Source organism: Onychomys torridus, chromosome 3 (genome assembly GCF_903995425.1).
Source record: "Onychomys torridus chromosome 3, mOncTor1.1, whole genome shotgun sequence".
NCBI classification, from domain to species: Eukaryota; Metazoa; Chordata; class Mammalia; order Rodentia; family Cricetidae; genus Onychomys; species Onychomys torridus.
Window position 1 is genome coordinate 153,347,931 of NC_050445.1, and position 17,909 is coordinate 153,365,839.

Below are 17,909 nucleotides of genomic sequence, written 5' to 3' on the forward strand. Positions count from 1 at the left end.
CTTCCCTTCCGGGTGGACGAAGGTTTGCAGGTCACCAGTGCACAGTCAGCCGCCAGCCGCCAGCCGCCGGGGAGTATGGAGGCCGCGCGATCGCTGGGGACGTTCGTGGTGGTGGGAGGCGGCATCGCCGGCGTCACGTGTGCCGAGCAGGTTTGTGGGCTCGGGCTCCGCCCCTTCCGGCCCCGTAGGCCGGTCCGGGAGACCGTGGTTGGGCCCCTTCGAGGGTCGCCCTTCCGGCCCCTTGCCAGGCCCCTCCACTTGCAGCTGGGCGGGATGCTGCGCTTGGGGATGGCGGAGTGGGCAGTGCACGATGAGCTGGAAAGCCAAAGCCAAACCATTCTCCGAGGGGATGGCACGCAAACCGGCAAGCGGCCATGGCATTTGGACAGAAAATCCACCCACTTTTCTCATTTCCGTCACAAATGAAATTTACTTTCATGACAGGTGCCAAGTCCTTAATAAAGTAATTCTCACATAATACCTTGAACTTCCAAGGCAAGATTTCATCTCCAGCAAAAGTTTGGGGCAAAGGAATACAGATGTAGAATTTCTGACTGTGATAAACAAGTGAATCAGATGAATTCATATACATATATTACAAAAAGGACTAGATTATTTTGTTGCTGGAACAAACCACTTTAATCACGCACAAAAAAAAAAAAAAAAAAAAAAAAAAAAAAAAAAAAAAACAGAAGAAATTTAAGTGCTTTGAGGTTTTAATCTTTGGAGGCCATCTTCTGTTTACATATCAAAAGTTCTTATTCCAGGCAATGCAATAAGGGTTTACCAGATAGAGAAGAGCGGCATACTCCACAGTGTAAGAAACAGAAGCAAGGAAGACTGCTAGAGGTCAGGCTGTATAGGGTGTATGACATGCCAAGTGTTTAACAAAACTCTGCAAATAAATGGTTTTGAGCTGGGTATTAAAGTGTTCAGATGAGAGCTTTTGAAATGTGATTAGCTGTCGTGTTGGTGATAGTAGCAAAGGTGACAGCTATGTGAGCCAAGAGGACTTGATCAAGCAATGGAAATAGAGATAGGTTGCAGAATGTGAAAAATAAACAAAGATGGAGAGAGATAATATTGTCAAATATAGGAAATTCAAATGAGTTGAGACAAAGAACCCTTCATGTCCTAAGGGCATGTTACTTGAAGATGCTCAGCCTTAGGGGCCATGAGGAACGGCAGGCAGAGAAGCAGATCCAAGATGAGCAAGGGTTTCCCCTCCAAAGTCAGAAAGAAAGGCAGAAATACTGAAACAATAGCACATTAAGTCTTTGCATTTTGTTAGGCTAATGTTAACATGGCTTTATCTTCCCGAATAAGCACCAGCCAGAGAGTGTGGAAAAAGTCATGCTGAGATTCTGTTTAATATCAGAGACCTGTTTTAGTTTATCCTTAATGAAGACAAAGTAAAAACATCATTTCAGAATAAATGAAAGTAGGCAGTTTATAATCAGCTATATAACTTTAAACTGGTATGCAAAATAAGTCAACCAAAGATACTGCTGTAGTGATTTGACTTATTCGGATCTTTGTTCACCTTTAACTTGAATGTATTGTTTATTTTAGCACTGCAAGAGTTTAACATTACCAGTGCTGTACCATTATGAACAGAACTCAGAATAACAGATTTTTTTTTACAAGTGAAACACTGAAGTTTTATTAGTTAGACTGCATCATCACCATACTGACATCATTTATTCAGTAATACCTGAAGTTATTTTTTATCCTGTTATTTCTCCTTAAAATTCAGCTGGCTATTAACTTTCCTGAAGAAGACATTCTCCTGGTAACAGCCTCTCCTATCATCAAAGCAGTTACAAACTTCAAGCAGGTGAGAAACTGGAGAACAATGAACTGTATTCAAGATGTAAAACTTTGTCCTTTCACAGAATTTATTGTGTTTTGGCAAATCTGAAGCTTCTTTCATTAAAAGTCTGTGTGTTCAATGTATATTAGATATAGTTATTTTTAACTGAAATAGGAAATTCTGAAGTTTTTATTAACTTTTATCTCTAATAAGGCAAATACCACTGTGTGTGATTGACATAGGTCTCTAGAGTCCTTAGTAACTCAGAAGAATGTAAAAAGCTTCTGAAGACAAGCTTGAATATTACAAGTCATGGTCAAATTCATGAAATGTTTGCAGAGCAGCCAAGTTTCAACCCTGACCTGTGGTCCATCACACAAGCTAGGGAGTTTGAGCTGTACATGTTTGAGGGTTTGTTTGCGGTTGAGGATAGGGCAGCAGAGAAGCAAAGGGTTTGGACAGAGGATGAAAACTCCACAGGCATCTTGGGTGGGAAGGACAGGGAAGCCAAGGAGATAGTGATGGCTTTAAAGAACATGAAAGAAGGGTCTAAAGATAAACAAAAAAGTTACCTGGTAAAGAGAGTGGAGAAACTAGAATGCACATTGTCTCTTCAATTAAACACCAATAAAGTAAGTTGTGTTAGGTGACATTTTTAGAGGCAAAAAATAATAAAAAAAATAAAAAATAAAACCCAAAGCACAGCAGAGACAGGACAGTTGAGCTCAGAGCATAAGGTGCAGTGCCCAGTTCTCGTTCTACTGTATAATGCCTGTGTTAATCAGCTTTCTGTCACCATCGCAAAATGCCTGAGAGTATCAGCCTCAATCAAAAGTTCTATTAGGTAGTGTGGCGCTGCAGGCTCTGTTGGTAGTTACAGAAGGCCCACTGTGTCCTGGGTGCAGCACAAAGTACTGGCAAACAGCAGGAATGCACACTTGCTCCTGTGAGTGAGTAGTTAGTGTCATGGATGAAAGACGGGCCAGTCCATGGTTAAGTGGCTCATTGTCTTACAGACTGTGGGAAGGCAGAGTCTAACAGTTGAAGTGTGTGGTAAAACAAAGCTGCTTACTTCATATCAGCTGGGGGCCAGAGAGGAGGCACTGAGGTTTGCAGTTTCCTCTTCCAAGGGCCTGACTTCCCTACATGAGGCTCCACCTCCTAAAGAGACAGCCAGGCCTTTGACTTATGCGTCTTTGAGGGCCATAAGCACTCAAACCACAATAATGCAGTGGGCTAAGCTGCTTGCTTGTGAGCATGAAACAGTACTGTGTAAAAAAAAGGAAATACCTTCTTAAAATGTGCATTTATAAGTCTGTTTGATCTCTTAAAGGTTTCTAAAGTATTAGAAGAATTTGAAGTTGAAGAACAGCCAAGTACTGTACTGGAAAATCGCTTTCCCAACATTAAGGTCATAGAATCTGGAGTAAAACAGCTCAAGAGTGAAGAACATGTAAGACTTTTTCTTGTTAAATGATATCTTTTCTAATGTTAAGTCCCAGATTTTGCCCCTCTTCTTTTAAGCATACCTCTGTCATCACCCTTGTTTAAGCCTAAATTGTACAGGCTAGTGGCATCAATCCCCATTGTTAGAAAGTTTACCCTCTGGTACAGTTGATGAGCTTGAACTGTTCAGGGGCCCCCAGGCAGTGAGACCGGGACCTGCCCTTAGTACATGAGCTGACTTTTTGGAACCTGGGGCCTATGCAAGGACACTTTGCTCAGCCTGAGTGAAGGGAGGAGGGGACTGGACCTGCCTCTACTGAATGTACAGCAGGCTCTGCTGACTCCCCAGGGGAGACCTTACCTTGGAGGAAGTGGGAATGGGGGGTGGGTTGCAGGGAGGGGAGGGGGGGAATGGTGGGAGACTGGGGGGGAGAGGATGGAGGACAAGGGAATCCGTGGTTGATATGTAAAACAAATAGAAAATCTCTTAACTAAAAAAAATAAGAAGAAGAAAGAAAGTTTACCCTCTGGGAAAAGTCTATGATCAGGTAGTGTGGCGCTGCAGGCTCTGTTGGTAGTTATAGAAGGCCCACTGTGTCCTCGGCGCAGCACAAGGTACTGGTATATGGCAGGAATACACACTTGCTCCTCCAAGTTGTCAGTGTCATATGGAGTGCAGGCATTAACAGTCTGTGATTATAATAGTGTGCAAAGGGTAAAGTCATGAAATCACCATCAAAGCTCGGATGCTGAGGTCTAGTAAGACTTCACAGAGGCAATGACATCTTGAGCTTGGTTTTCTAAAGATGGTAAGAGCTTTACAGGTATCAAAGGACATTCTAAGAACTGCAGACTCCAGGGAAAGAAAGGGAGGGTGAGGGATTAGTCAAAAGGATTAGGGTGTGGAAAAGCGATCTGATAAGCAAGCATACGTAAATAAGTGTGAGTGATGTCAGGTTATGGTCATATGAAATTGTAGATGTATGGACAATACAGTATTTTAAGTAAGATATTTCTAACAACAATGTTGAGGATAAACTAAGGTAGAACAAGTAGCTCTTGGCCAACAACAAGTTACAGCCTAGTTATAGTTGCTCAAAATGATGTAGGGCCTGGTTGCTAGGACGGTATAATTGGAAAATGTTCCAGGTTTGAGCTACTCCACAAAATCCTCCAGGTGTTGTTCCCCTAACACATGAGAGCAGGTGAGGGGTCTTAGGGATGCTGTATCCTCAGTGAGCTTTAGGAAGGATGGAGAGAGGTTTAGAGTTATTTCTGTAAGCTCTGAATTACAACAAGTAAAACAGGAATCACTACAAACAAAGGAAAGTGCCTTTTTCATGAAAAAGAACCTGAGTTCTAAATCACAGGGAGAATTACTTGTTATGGTAGATGTCTTAGTTAGGGTTTCTGTTGCTGTGAGAGACACCATGACCACAGCAACTCTTTCATTCAGGTGGCTTACAGTTCAGAGGTTTAATCCATTATTGTCATGGTAGGACATGGCAGCATGCAGGCAGGTGCTGGAGAAGGAGCTGAGAGTGTATCTATATCTGGATCCACAGACAACAGAAACAACTGTGTACCACACTGAGCATAGCTTGAGCAAAGGAGACCTCAAAGCCCACCCCCACTGTGACACACTTCCTCCAGCAGGCCAGGCCTATTCCAACAAAGCCACATCTCCCTATGAGCTTATGAGGGCGAATTATATTCAAACCTCCACAGTAGAACAGAGTCCAGGCTCAGTTATTTGTACAAATGAAGTGAGCTCTCAAAGGTGAAGTAAACAGGGCGCTTACAAAGCCGAACATCTCCCAGTGACACCGAAAAGCATCTCCATCTCCTGTGTGGCAGCTGTTGGTGTATAGGAATGCTGGCTTTGGTCTCATGTAGCTCAGGCTGTCCTTGAACTCCTGATTCTCTTGCCTCACCACTCAGTCCTAAGACAACAGATGTGTCACTGCCATGCCAGCTTGGACTTGCTTGGCTGTGTCCAAAAAGTTAGCCATAGCTAGTTAGTATTTCTAACCATCTAAATGTGAATTCGTTCAAACCTTGGTCAGTGCCTCTGCCTTCTGTTTGTCAGACCAAATTCTGACCAGAATCTGAAGGGAGACTGGTAAGACATTTCTGTGTGAACTACACTGTGTTGGATTATTGGATTACATATTTGTGAAAAGTACTGTAAGTAAAAACAAACAAAAAAACAAAACAAAACAAAACAAAACAAAAAGCCTCAGTGTGGAATGAGTGTCGTGACTGTCAGACTGTACAAATCACACATCTGGCACAGATGTGAACCCATTCATAGCCCACGTTTTCACAGTGGTGAGTGCTTATTAGTTATTCACTTTCTAAAGTTATATGTGGATTTTCATTCCACATTAAGGAACACAATCAGCAGATTTACTATGTAATTTTAGACTCACTGGTGTTGATAAAATTAATAAAAATAACTTTAAAGCCAGAATGTGTTAGTTTTCAAGCTTAGCATGTTTTTCATTTGGATTAAAACAACTCTGTGTCCAAGCCTGGTGCGCCTGTGATTCCAGCACTTTGGAGGGGAAGGAAAATAAGGACTTTGAGGCCATCCTCAGACACAGGCAAGTAGAGTCCAGCTTGGTCTATATGAGACCCTGTCTCAAAAATACAACAAAAGCATTTTTTTTAAATGCACACATGTAAAATCTTCACTAGTAGAGCTAAAAAAACACTAGCAAAGCTGTTAGTTTTTTAATACATCCAGTATTTTAATTTTAAAAAGACAAATTATAACTTCAACATGTACTGCTCATTTGAACCCATAGCAAATGTTGAGATTATTAAGGTATGATATGATTAGAATCACAAGGTCTTCTGGTAACTTCCAGCAAGATAAATATATATATTCATTCATTGAAGCTTGTCTCGGGGGGAAAAAAATGATCATGAGGTTCTGTTACTACAACCTCTTTGTTTCCGAGGAGGAAAGCTAGATTCCATCAGACTCTCCACATGGATTATGACATGCTCATTGCACTGGAGAATGTAGCCTCCCTTTGTAACTGAGTACGGACTTCCCCCGTGTCTTGCTCTCATCTCAACCATTTGCCTCCACCTTTCTGCCTATGTTCACAGTGCATCTACACAGAAGACGGCCATCAGCATGTGTATAAGAAGCTCTGTCTGTGTGCCGGAGCTAAGCCAAAGTTGATCTGTGAGGGAAATCCATATGTATTAGGAATCCGTGATACCGACAGTGCTCAGGTAGTGTCTTAAGGGTGGGTCTGTGGAAGGGGAAGTGAGGTTCTCTTGTGAATGAGAGTGTTTCACTTTGGCTAATGATTATATGGTTTTAACTAAAACTGACACCCTGTTCTTTTGGTTCTGACACTCAAAGATACAATGACAGTGCTGGGCATTATACTTTACATCAACACATGTTCATCATTCTGTATTGGGAATATGAGATTTGCAACTAAACATTGTAACAATAATTTTTCCAAAGTAAAACAAACAGATTTCCCAGTAATTCCCCCAGAAAATAATAATTATTATTATTATTATTGTTGTTGTTGTTGTTGTTGTTGTTATTGTTGTTATTGCAAGATGTCTGTGGATGGGATCCCAGAACTTGCTGGGCTTGTTGCTGTGCCCTGTAACAAGCAAACCCTGCCAGTAAGCTACACTTCCTTCCATGCAGTATGGCATACCTTCTTTTTGAACTATGTCAGGGTTTATCACCCCTTTGTTACCAAGAAGCCTTCTGTTTCCTCTCCACACCATCAAGGATGTGATTACATTGCATTTATGTGATCCATATTCTTTAAAGTGGCTAACGATTTTCTCCAGGCTGCTGTTACCTGAATTCCTTGGGAATTTAGAGGAAACTTTAGCAGAGTTCAGTAGCTTCTTATGAACAATTAGGTTTACTTTCCCGGAACATGCTTGTGACTGTTTGAGCTCAGCCCTCTAGTTCAGGAACTCACTGGCTCCTCGGGACATTCCTTGTGACTCCCAGGGAACCCTGCCACAGAGGCAGCTGCATGGCTGAAGGGAAGGCGTGTAATATTAATTGGGGTGCATACAGATGGTGTTCAAAGAGGGATTTATGTTAATGTTTCTCCATACATTGTATAGAGTACAGATCTCACTCTACAGTTGGGGGAGGATGAGAAAGGGATGATTTCCTTACTCTAAGCTAGCTAACTACTCTGGTCCCCAAGTATGATCATTCTAGGGTAACTACTCAGTATACCTTGGGTATGGTTATTCTAGGGTAACTACTCAGTGCACCCCAAATATGGTTATTCTAGGGTAACTACTCAGTGCACCCTGAGTATGGTTATTCTAGAGTAACTACTCAGTGCATACAGAGTATGGTTATTCTAGGGTAACTACTCAGTGCACCCTAGTGCTAATGATTATATGGTTTTAACTAAAACTGACACCCTGTTCTAGGTTATTCTAGGGTAACTACTCAGTGCACCCTGAGTATGGTTTAAATGTGTGCTTTTCATCTCTGTGGCCCTGTTCTTTATAGAGCCTCCTCAAGGCCTGACCCTTGATGAGAGGCAAATTAAAACTCCAAGGTTTGCCTTGTAGAATTCTAAGCAGTTTTAATCAGTGATTTGTGTTTTTAAGTGAACTTAATGGTAGTGGTTACTTAGAATGGAGGAATGAATTCTTTGTTCTGAAGTCATTCTAAAGCAAGGACACCTGTACTTGTGAAGTGCCAGGAAAGCCATAGGCTACTCTGAGCTCATCTTAATCATGAGGAAAGGTGGTGCAAGAGGCATTAATTGTCCTAAAATGGTAACATTTCTTCAATTAATGTTAGAAATTATTCTGTCCCTGCTACTCTTAAGCTTTGTATAGTCATGTCCCATCATCCTTAACAAACAGTGACTTTTTGTAGTGGACACCATGGGACATAGAAGGTTAAGTAGTTCATCCCAGGTCATCTTGTTAGGAACTGCTAAGGCAGTGACTCCTAATCCACGTGTCCTGATTCTCAGTCCTGAGACTGTAGGAAGTAAGGGACTCCAGGGAAGCCTGTAATCGAGCCTGCCTGCTGACAGTAATGGGTTTAGTCAAACACGAGGCATGTGGTGATCCAGACAGTATCTCTTGCTGAGATGACACAAAGGCAAGAGACGCTTCAGTCATGGCCACCGGGAAGCATGATGGGAGGCCATAATGCTAACTGAGAGGGACTGTCCTGGCACGGGGGAGTAAGTTTTATTTTGTTGTCCCTCTGTAAACTCTGTAAAATGGCCATGTTTCAGATATTATCAATGATGACTCTACTCTGTCAAAATGCTATTTCATTGTTTCTTCCTGACACAGGAATTTCAGAAACAGCTTACAAAAGCCAAGAGAATAATGATCGTCGGGAATGGTGGCATTGCACTTGAGCTGGTGTAAGTGTGTCTCTAATACTAAAGGATACTCTGAGGTTGTATGATTATTGGAGGATGAGAAACACATCTTAAAAGTCAAGGGAACTATAGATGTTTTCCCATATGTTTTCAAAGAGAAAACCCAGTTTACTATTTAGCTCTTGTGTAACCCAAGTTGCAGAAATATTCCTCTCAACATATAGGGTCTAGGATGTGTTTTTCCTGGGCTGGTCTGACTCATGATGTGTTCTATAAGTGTGCACTGTTTAATGATCTACATATGCATACTGTTAGCAATTTCTAGTCACTATTTCTACCTAATGCTTCACTCATACATCACCTGTCTGGCTGGCAAAACCCAGTATTAGTCATGCTGATTAGGATATGTGTTATTCCAAGCTCTTGATTTTTGGTTTGGAGAAATGAGAACACATTAATTCAGATGTTTTCATCTTAAGATACTTCAAGTTCAGTAAACACTGAGACATGTTCCCCTGTAAGCTGCATGACACTGACTCACTTTCCTTACGAGTATTGTCTGTAGCCATGCCTGACAAGGAAGAGTGAGTGGTTTTCATGCGAGAAAGTTTGGTCCAAACCAACTTGGAATTAAAACAAATTTGAATCAAAACTAGGAATTTGCAAGTGCTCAAGAAATCCATTCCAACTCCCACCCTGGTTTACCTGTCCTTTAGAGAACACCCACCCCACTGGGCACCTGAGTACAGGGTGGCAATCCTCAGGTAACTGTGACAGTTGTGGCACTGTGTGGGGAAATGCAGGGAAACTAGAGTGCACCCAAAAGCTGGGCTGGGTGGAGGTGAAAGGGACCACACATGCTCCTCTAGCTACTTCCAGAAGTATCCTGTGGGATGTCGTTACCAGAATTTACACTGAAAATCTTTTTCCTGTTCAAAATCTCATAGCATCTAACTCTTTCCTGATTTCCTTTGGAGACTGGTGATTATTTCTTGAATAAACTTACAGCTTGGTGATTGGCATGCTCTGATAGCTGGAGGAAGGTCTCTTCGTTCGGCTTGTGATTGTGTGATCTGAGTCATGACTCATGAAAAGTGGCGGTCAGGTCCTTGTGTTCTGTGATCTGAGTCATGACTCATGAAAAGTGGCAGTCAGGTCCTTGTGTTCTGTGGTCTGAGTCATGACTCATGAAAAGTGGCAGTCAGGTCCTTGTGTTCTGTGGTCTGAGTCATGACTCATGAAAAGTGGCAGTCAGGTCCTTGTGTTCTGTGATCTGAGTCATGACTCATGAAAAGTGGCAGTCAGGTCCTTGTGTTCGGGGCCGTTCTGGGCTGCAGAGGCCAATGCCCTCTCAGCACTCCTTACCCAGTCCTGCCCCGCTAATCTCCGAAGGCAGTTTGATGCTTTCCCTCCCGAGACACACAACAGATACTTTCCATCGTGTCATAATGCCTGTAATATGTTTCGCTAGAGTGGTTCTAAAGTGGAAGTATCTCCCTGTGTGATGGTGTCACCAAGCTTTGGTATCTTGCTGAGAGCACTGTGAGCATTATGGGGAGTGGATTAGTGGGTGCTCTTGAGGGAGAGCTAGCACAGGAGTCTCTCCTGATTACATAGGTAATGTGGCCTGCTGGTCAGTCATGGGGATAGTTATGCCACAGTGACTGTTAGATGCTGTGACACTACTTCTAGAGGTATGAATGAAATACAAAGAAATTTCCAAATTATAAAAAGGAAAGCATTTCATAACCATGCTTAAATATAAGTGAAATATAAAACGTGTTACCTACATGTATGTACTCTGCTTTCTTCTGATGAGCAATGCTGTGTAACCTGAGTAGCAGCAAATCAAATGTACTTCCAGTAATCAGAAACTCAGTGACTATGAATGTTTTTTGGCCTGGATGGGGCAATGGAGTCTTACCTATATATCAGAATGTGTGACTTTCAGTTATTGTAGAGTCACATGCACTAAACCAGTGTCTATCATCTGGCTACTGATTTGTCTTGAGAAGTCATCCTGCCAGCCTATAAATAAAGATGGCAGTACTTTAGACCATAACAGTGGGAAAACACGGGGTGGCAAGAAGGCTCAGCAGGTAAAGTGCAAGCTTGATGACCTCAATCCAACCCCAGACCCATCCATATAAAGGTGTGAAAGCTAACTCCAGTGTTGTCCTCTGACCTCCACATACACACCATGGTACATGTGCTTACAAACAGACACACAACAATAATACAAATTTTAAAAAGAACGAACTCAATAAAGTCCCAAGCTCCATATGCATGCTACGACACATGCACCCACATACATGATGCACATACAAGGGTAATGAAAGTTTTATAGTGTTGAAAAATACATTTAATTATACTCTATATAATTGTTGTAAAATCCAAGTGTCCTATGGTAGGAGGGCTACATATCCTATTTGTTTACAGTTGTCCACATATACATTAGTTTTGCCCTAACAGTTTACTAAATAGTAAAAAAATCATCTGCAAAATTTCGTTATTACTTGAATTATGATGGCCATCAGGGAGTGAGTGGAATATACACAGTATTCTTAGTGTCTAAACCTAGATAAAAAATGTCCCGGGAGCTTGGTTAGATGGTGAATGGTGATAGAAGCCGGCTTGCATTACCAAGGCCAGTGTTTTTCCCTCTAAGGTCCTTATCTTTTTCTGAACTGGATCTCTCTGGCTAGATGGTTTAGGTGAGAGAATTTAAAGCAGGTGATAGTTCTTTACAACTGCACGAAGCTGTTAGCCGCAAACCTCCTTCCAACCTTCTTATATATATGAGCATCTAGAAAACAGTCACCACACAAAGCAGTGTTTTCAGTGCTTTTAGGTTATATCATCCATTTGTCTATCTATCCATCCATCCACACATCCATCTATCCATTACTGCTCTATCACAGACAGATAAACTTGGTCACCCCTAGAACCCCTGGAGCACATTGATATGGCTGTATGGCCCCCAAACACTGAAAGGACGGTCCTTATGATACATGGTATGTGACATTCAGTCCATGTCATCACTGGGTTCTTTCAGTAAAGTGGATAAACTTGCTTTAGTATGTTAACTCTTACTATCCTTAAAGTGAACTACACCCCTCTTTATAGCCTGTGTACTTTATTTCTGCTACACAGGACAATTGTTACTTGCAGAGATTTTTTTTTCCTTGACTTTCCTACAGGAAACTGTAACATTCCTCCTAGGTATGAAATTGAAGGCTGTGAAGTGATTTGGGCCATAAAGGATAAAGCCATTGGGAATACTTTCTTTGACGCAGGCGCGGCAGAGTTTTTGACTTCCAAGCTCATGTCTGAAAAATCAGAGGCTAAAATTGCACATAGAAGAACCATATATACACTTGAAGGTAAGTGTAGTTATCAGGCTGAAACTATTTTTTAACTATAATTAAATTCAGTAAAAGTATTTAGGGGACAGGAATATGGGTATTTACTTCTGTGTGTTTATATGAAATTTTCAGATTAGAAAATACATGGGGGCTGGAGAGATGGCTCAGTAGTTAAGAACACATACTGTGCTGTGGGATAATGCTGTTGTACACTGGTTTAATAAAACACTGATTGGCCAGTAGCCAGGCAGGAAGTATAGGCGGAATAAGCAGACTAAAGGAATGCTGGGAAGAGGAAGAGCAGAGTTAGGAGTCACCAGCCAGACACAGAGGAAGCAAGATGACAAGGCAGAACTGAGAAAAGCTACCAAGCCATGTGGCTAAACACAGATAAGAATTATGGGTTAATTTAAGTGTTAGAGCTAGTGAGTAATAAGCCTGAGCTAATGGCCATAGTTCATAATTAATATAAGCCTCTGTGTGCTTACTTGGGGGACATGAGTGGGAGAGAGTTGTCCCAATCACTGGCCAGGCCAGGACACAGGTAAACATTCAGCTATACTACTGCTCTTTCAGAAGACCCAAGTTTGATTCCCAGCACCCACAAAGCCCACAACATAACTCTAGTTCCAAGGGGTCCAGCACGTCCTTCAGGTATCCAAGGGGACCAAGAGTACAAGTGGTAGACAGACAGACATGCAGACAAAACATCTACACACATAAAAAAAAAAAAATGTAAAAGGGGCATGGTGGCACCCGCCTTTAATCTTGGCACACAAGAGTCAGTAGCAGGCTCTCTGTGAGTTCTAGGCCAGCCAGGGCGACAAAGACCCAATTCAAAGCAAAACAAAATCTGAACAGCTTTTTTAAAAAGTTAATTAAAAATAGAAAATATATACGTAATACACATGGGAATTTTAAATTAAGTAAATTAACCAGCCCATTTGCATCTTGGCAAACAGTTGCTACAATGGAGTAGTGCCCAATAACACTTTCTGCAAAATCCACTGAGAACTGTACTCATTAGTTTATATTTAATAGCCTTCAAAGAAGTTATTGGTTCATAAAATTCAAAGTGAATTTTCCAAGTTTTGGAGGGGCTACAAATTGACAGAATTTAGACTCTAATAGCTAATTTTCCTATTCTTAAATTAGCAAGTGTGTAACAGTGACACACTGGGTGCTTAAAGACAATGTATAGGTGAAAGGTCACCCATTCTGTCGCTGTCATAGAACACTCAACGAACAAAGCAGCTAATCCAGAGATGGTGCCACCATGCTGCATGTCTGCATGAGAATTGGGGTGTTGTCCAAAGGCTTCAGGGATAACTGGTTCTCTGCCTGGCCATTGTAAAATCATCTGAATTCATTTCTTAGGAGCAAAAAGGGAAAACAGAACAAAAGCTAAAGCTGATAATGTGGGCAGTGCCCTCGGACCAGACTGGCACGGAGGCTTGGATCTAAAAGGAACAGAAGAGGTACGTTTCCATAAAGCAATGAAACCCACCCAAACGCTAAACCTCTGGGTCACTTGACTTTAAGTCGACCATACAGGAAAGGTCTTCAAAGCCACTGGCCCAGACGCCTACCTGTAGATGAAATTCTAAACCATCTTAGTAAATAAGAAACGCAGAGCCAGATACAGAGCTAAAGCCTAAGAGATCAGAGCACTAGCAAAGCCCAAGACTCCCTTTAGCTTACCAATTGCTGCCATCTCTTGCCCTGAGAGACATTCTCCTGTGTGACCTATTTATTGCCTTTCAGTTCTACCTTCTCATTGACTCTAAACCCAACCACATGATTTCCTTGTCACTACCTGTCTATATAGACCTCCAGGTCTCTATGGTTCGTACTAGGATTAAAGGTTAGGGTCACTGCTTGGCTATGTCCTTGAACACACAGAGACTCTGCCTGCCATGTGATTGGATTAAGGGCGTGTGCCACTGCCACCGGACTTCTGCTAAATGGCTCTAGGCAGCTTTATTAACATACAAATAAAATCACATTTCAACACTAATAAAATATCACCATACCCACCCAAAATATGGAATATGAAATTTGTGTAAATAGATATCCAGCCCTCTTTCTAAATGCAGAGCAGGAGACGTCTCCATGCAGACTACAGGAATAAACTGCAGTTCTCAGTCTTCTGCTAAGGACCCTTCGATGCTTGCAGTGCCCTTACGAAGGTTATTAGGCAGAGTCAAAACAAATATTTCATAATTAATTGAATAAGCAGATAGCTTGCTTTCACTTATCTTAATAGATACTTTAATTTTTTTTTTAAGTTACAAAAAAGCTGTCATTCAAATATTCCAAGGATATAAATGTCTATTTGCTTTGAAACTTTCAGGTTTTGGTGGGTGGAGGGATAACTGGCTAAATGGTATCTAATCAAGGATAGAAATGACATGAAATCATTTCCTCCAGAATTCTTGGGACTTGTAAAATTGCAATTTTAACATCCTGGGTTTTAGGAGTCCTGCAGTGAACACTGCTGCCTGCTGCCTCCTTGGTGTGTCTGTCGCGTTGTGATTAAAATGTGTAGCGTTCTGTGACTTTCCAGGCTCCCCTTCCATTTGCCATGTCATGCTTGGCATTCCATGCTGATAGATTCTGCTCACTCCTGTTATACAGACTCTGAGGAGCTTATTTGGGAACAGCCATGTGCTGTATTTATACTACAGTATCAATGTCTCCACAGGCACTGTCTGGATTGTGCTGACCAGTATTTATTTTGCTTCCAGTTTTCACACAATGTTCACATCGAAACCAGATGTGAAGTAAAGAAAATCTACCTTCATGAGGAGTTTAGGATTATGAAGAAAAAGCCCTTGGCTTTTCCAAAGGATCAGCATAAGTCAGTTACAGTCGATAAAGGTAAAAGGAAAAATATTATTCCTTAAACTAATTGTGCTATATTATATATTTATTTTATTTCATTTTTTTTTTTTTTTTAAATCTTTTGAGACAGAGTTTCTGTGTAGCCTGGGCTGTCCTAGATCTCGCTCTGTAGACCAGGCTGGCCTTGAACTCACAGAGATCTACCTGCCTCTGCCTCCCAAGTTCTGGGATTAAAGGTGTGTGCCACGAATGCCTGATCTATTATACTTTAAACTTCACATTTTCATATAAAATTTGGTCAAAAACCCATCGGTAGCCTCAGGCCCTCATTTACTCTTGGGTAAATTTTCTAATAAATTCCACGTTAGGAGGCTTCCCATTTTATTTGAGTTCACAGTATTTGGACCATTTTAACCCAATCCAGGGAGTCAATCAGCATTTCACAAATCAAAGGAAATAGAAGCTTTCACAATAACAGGACTATACGTAACGGACTGTTAAGTAACACACTAAGTAACACGACTTTTAGATCTGAGTGTTTGGGTTAAGTGCAGTTACCTGGTCTCATTCTCCACCACTTGAGAACTACTCCCCCAGACACACAGTCCTGTGACTTATCAACACTGCAGTCAGGCAGCTAATGTTCTAGAATCTTCCAGTTTTTTGTAGCAAAAAGACTGGTAGAGTTGTGACTGTGGACAGTGAGGAGTAACATCAAGAAGAGCAGGATTAAATGCTGAGTGACAATCAAATTGATTCACAAATAATGTACAAAGTGATCATCAGTTTAAATTTACTGTTATTGTCTGTGCCCACATCCAAAGGACAGTGTGTAGTCCTTGTTAGAGTACCATGTTTTTTGAAGCTGCCAAGCACAAAATGCTCTCAGTGCACTGTTGTCCCAGCCAGAGGATTTTCTGAAATCAGGAGACATTCTAACCACCTGCGTCTTCTGTTTGTTACGTTCACATGATACTGAGGATAACTGCTAGAGATGACACTTGAGAATTGAATTCTTCTTCTTTTTCTTTAAAGAAATGTGGCCTGTGTATGTGGAACTAACCAATGGGAAAATATACGGCTGTGATTTCCTTGTTAGTGCTACGGGAGTCACACCAAATGTATACCCTTTTCTCCTCGGAAACAATGTAAGGTGAATTCTATCCACTTCCTAATCTTTATCATGTCTACTTTTCAAACAGTCATCATTTTAGTAAACTGTAATCTAAGACAGCAGCAACAGTGTGGCTTATATCTGACTTAGTCACAGTATTTTCTTCTACTTAGCATCCCTAAGCACTTAAAATCAGTTTAAGTATCATCTAGAGACATAATGTCCAATTTGTTTATCTAAAGGTTGGTGAGAGACTGACCTGTATGAGTTCTCAAGAGTAAATCTTACAGATTGTTACATGACATTATCATTTTGACATTAGAAGTGTTAAATAAAGAATGTTCTGATTAGGGTTAGGGTAAATATGACTATTGGGTATTTCTGATACTAAAATTCCAGGACTTTTGAGTCTGTTGGGTAGGAACTGAACCCTGGACAGTCTGGCCAGGTGTCTACACTTTCAGCTACTTTTATCTTTCTCATCAGAGCTTGGAAACACACACAGGTTTGACTTGCTCATTAGAATGAAAAGTCATTTCTGTTTTGTCATCCTTATTCTAATAAAAAACTGTTTAGTTTGATCTAGGAGAAGATGGCGGCTTGAAAGTGGATGACCAGATGCGCACATCACTTCCTGATATCTATGCTGCTGGAGACATCTGCACTGCATGCTGGCAGCCAAGCCCAGTCTGGCAGCAGGTAAGCCTGCACCTCTGAGCAGTTGCTACCAATGAATCCAGTTTTCTGTCTCAGCTTTTCTAATATAAGTTGGAGGCTATCTCTGCTGATTTGCAGATGAGCAACTGAATTCCCGCTTTAAAGTCACTTACTATTACAGTGGATTGAAATGTTTTTAATTTAGGAAGAGTTGTGGGTATACTCTTCCTTTTCTGCTTACCCCTCCAAGACAAATTATAACTTTAATTTATGCCATACTCTAATACAAGGGAACAACAGCTCAAAATAAGCAGGTATCCCGTATTCTGAGAGAATTCCATAGTTCCACATTCTAATTTGCAAGAAAAACACTTAATTAGCTTTACATCATCCATAGTGCAGACTTAAGGGAGTTTCTGGTTCAAATGAACTCCTTCCTGTCAGGTGTATCCAACCCACAGCCAACAGGCTTGTATTCAGGATGGCTCTTGTTATGGCCTGGCATGAACTGTAAATTAAGTATTACCATGTTCTTGCTCAGTTCTAGTATGAACTCTAGAGATGGTGTCGGGTTGCAGTGTCAGAGGTTAGACTAGGTAGTTCCAGGGTGTGGCATTGCAGGCTGCTTCTGCTGCCACTCTGGCTGTTGCTATGCTGTTTACTCTGCGGCAGACTCTTTAATTCCTCAAGCCTTCTTACAGAGACTGAACTCAAGTAAAAACTCTCTCTTGTAGACATGCTGAGAACTCATGCTGCAGCTGTGATTTGTACTGAAAGTCAGTATTAGGCACACACATTCAGAGGGGCAGATGAGGGAAACCAGTCACTTAAAGCCAGCCTGTTCTCCTAACAGCCATGGGGCAGTTACTGTTTATTTCAGGTGAAGAAACTAAAGATCAGACAAGGGAAATAAGTAAACAAATTAGTATTTTACTTTCCTGTGACTCCTAAGGCTACTCTGTAGAAATATAATGAGAACCTAAGAAAGGACAGACGAGTACTGCCATAAAGAATGTGAGGTGATATCTGAAAATCTGTGTCTGTCTGACCAGAATCAGCCCAGAGGCCATTACTGTCTGGTGCTGAGAAGTGCAGGCAGGCGCTGGATATGGGCCAGAGTTTGGAGCAGGGACTGACAGTGCTTTGTGCCCACCTTGGGAGACTGAAGTGTTTCCTTGTATTTCATGGATACTGTATCAAACACACAGCTGGCTATCTCCCTTCTGTTGTATTTCATGGATACTGTATTCAAACACACAGCTGGCTATCTCCCTTCGTGTTGTATTTCATGGATACTGTATCAAACA

The 17,909-nt window shown here is 41.5% G+C and overlaps 1 protein-coding gene across 1 annotated transcript in view; it reads left to right on the forward strand.

Annotated features, from left to right (window-relative positions):
- Window positions 1-17,909, forward strand: part of Pyroxd1 (pyridine nucleotide-disulphide oxidoreductase domain 1) — a 19,949-nt gene continuing 2,040 nt past the window's right edge. Inside the window, exons 1-10 of the mRNA XM_036180527.1 lie at window positions 1-150; window positions 1,757-1,837; window positions 3,147-3,266; window positions 6,380-6,508; window positions 8,591-8,664; window positions 11,845-12,005; window positions 13,365-13,465; window positions 14,735-14,867; window positions 15,867-15,979; window positions 16,522-16,644. Of these exons, the coding sequence (XP_036036420.1) occupies window positions 76-150; window positions 1,757-1,837; window positions 3,147-3,266; window positions 6,380-6,508; window positions 8,591-8,664; window positions 11,845-12,005; window positions 13,365-13,465; window positions 14,735-14,867; window positions 15,867-15,979; window positions 16,522-16,644 (1,110 nt within the window). The 5' untranslated portion in view covers window positions 1-75. The remainder of the gene's footprint in view (window positions 151-1,756; window positions 1,838-3,146; window positions 3,267-6,379; window positions 6,509-8,590; window positions 8,665-11,844; window positions 12,006-13,364; window positions 13,466-14,734; window positions 14,868-15,866; window positions 15,980-16,521; window positions 16,645-17,909) is intronic.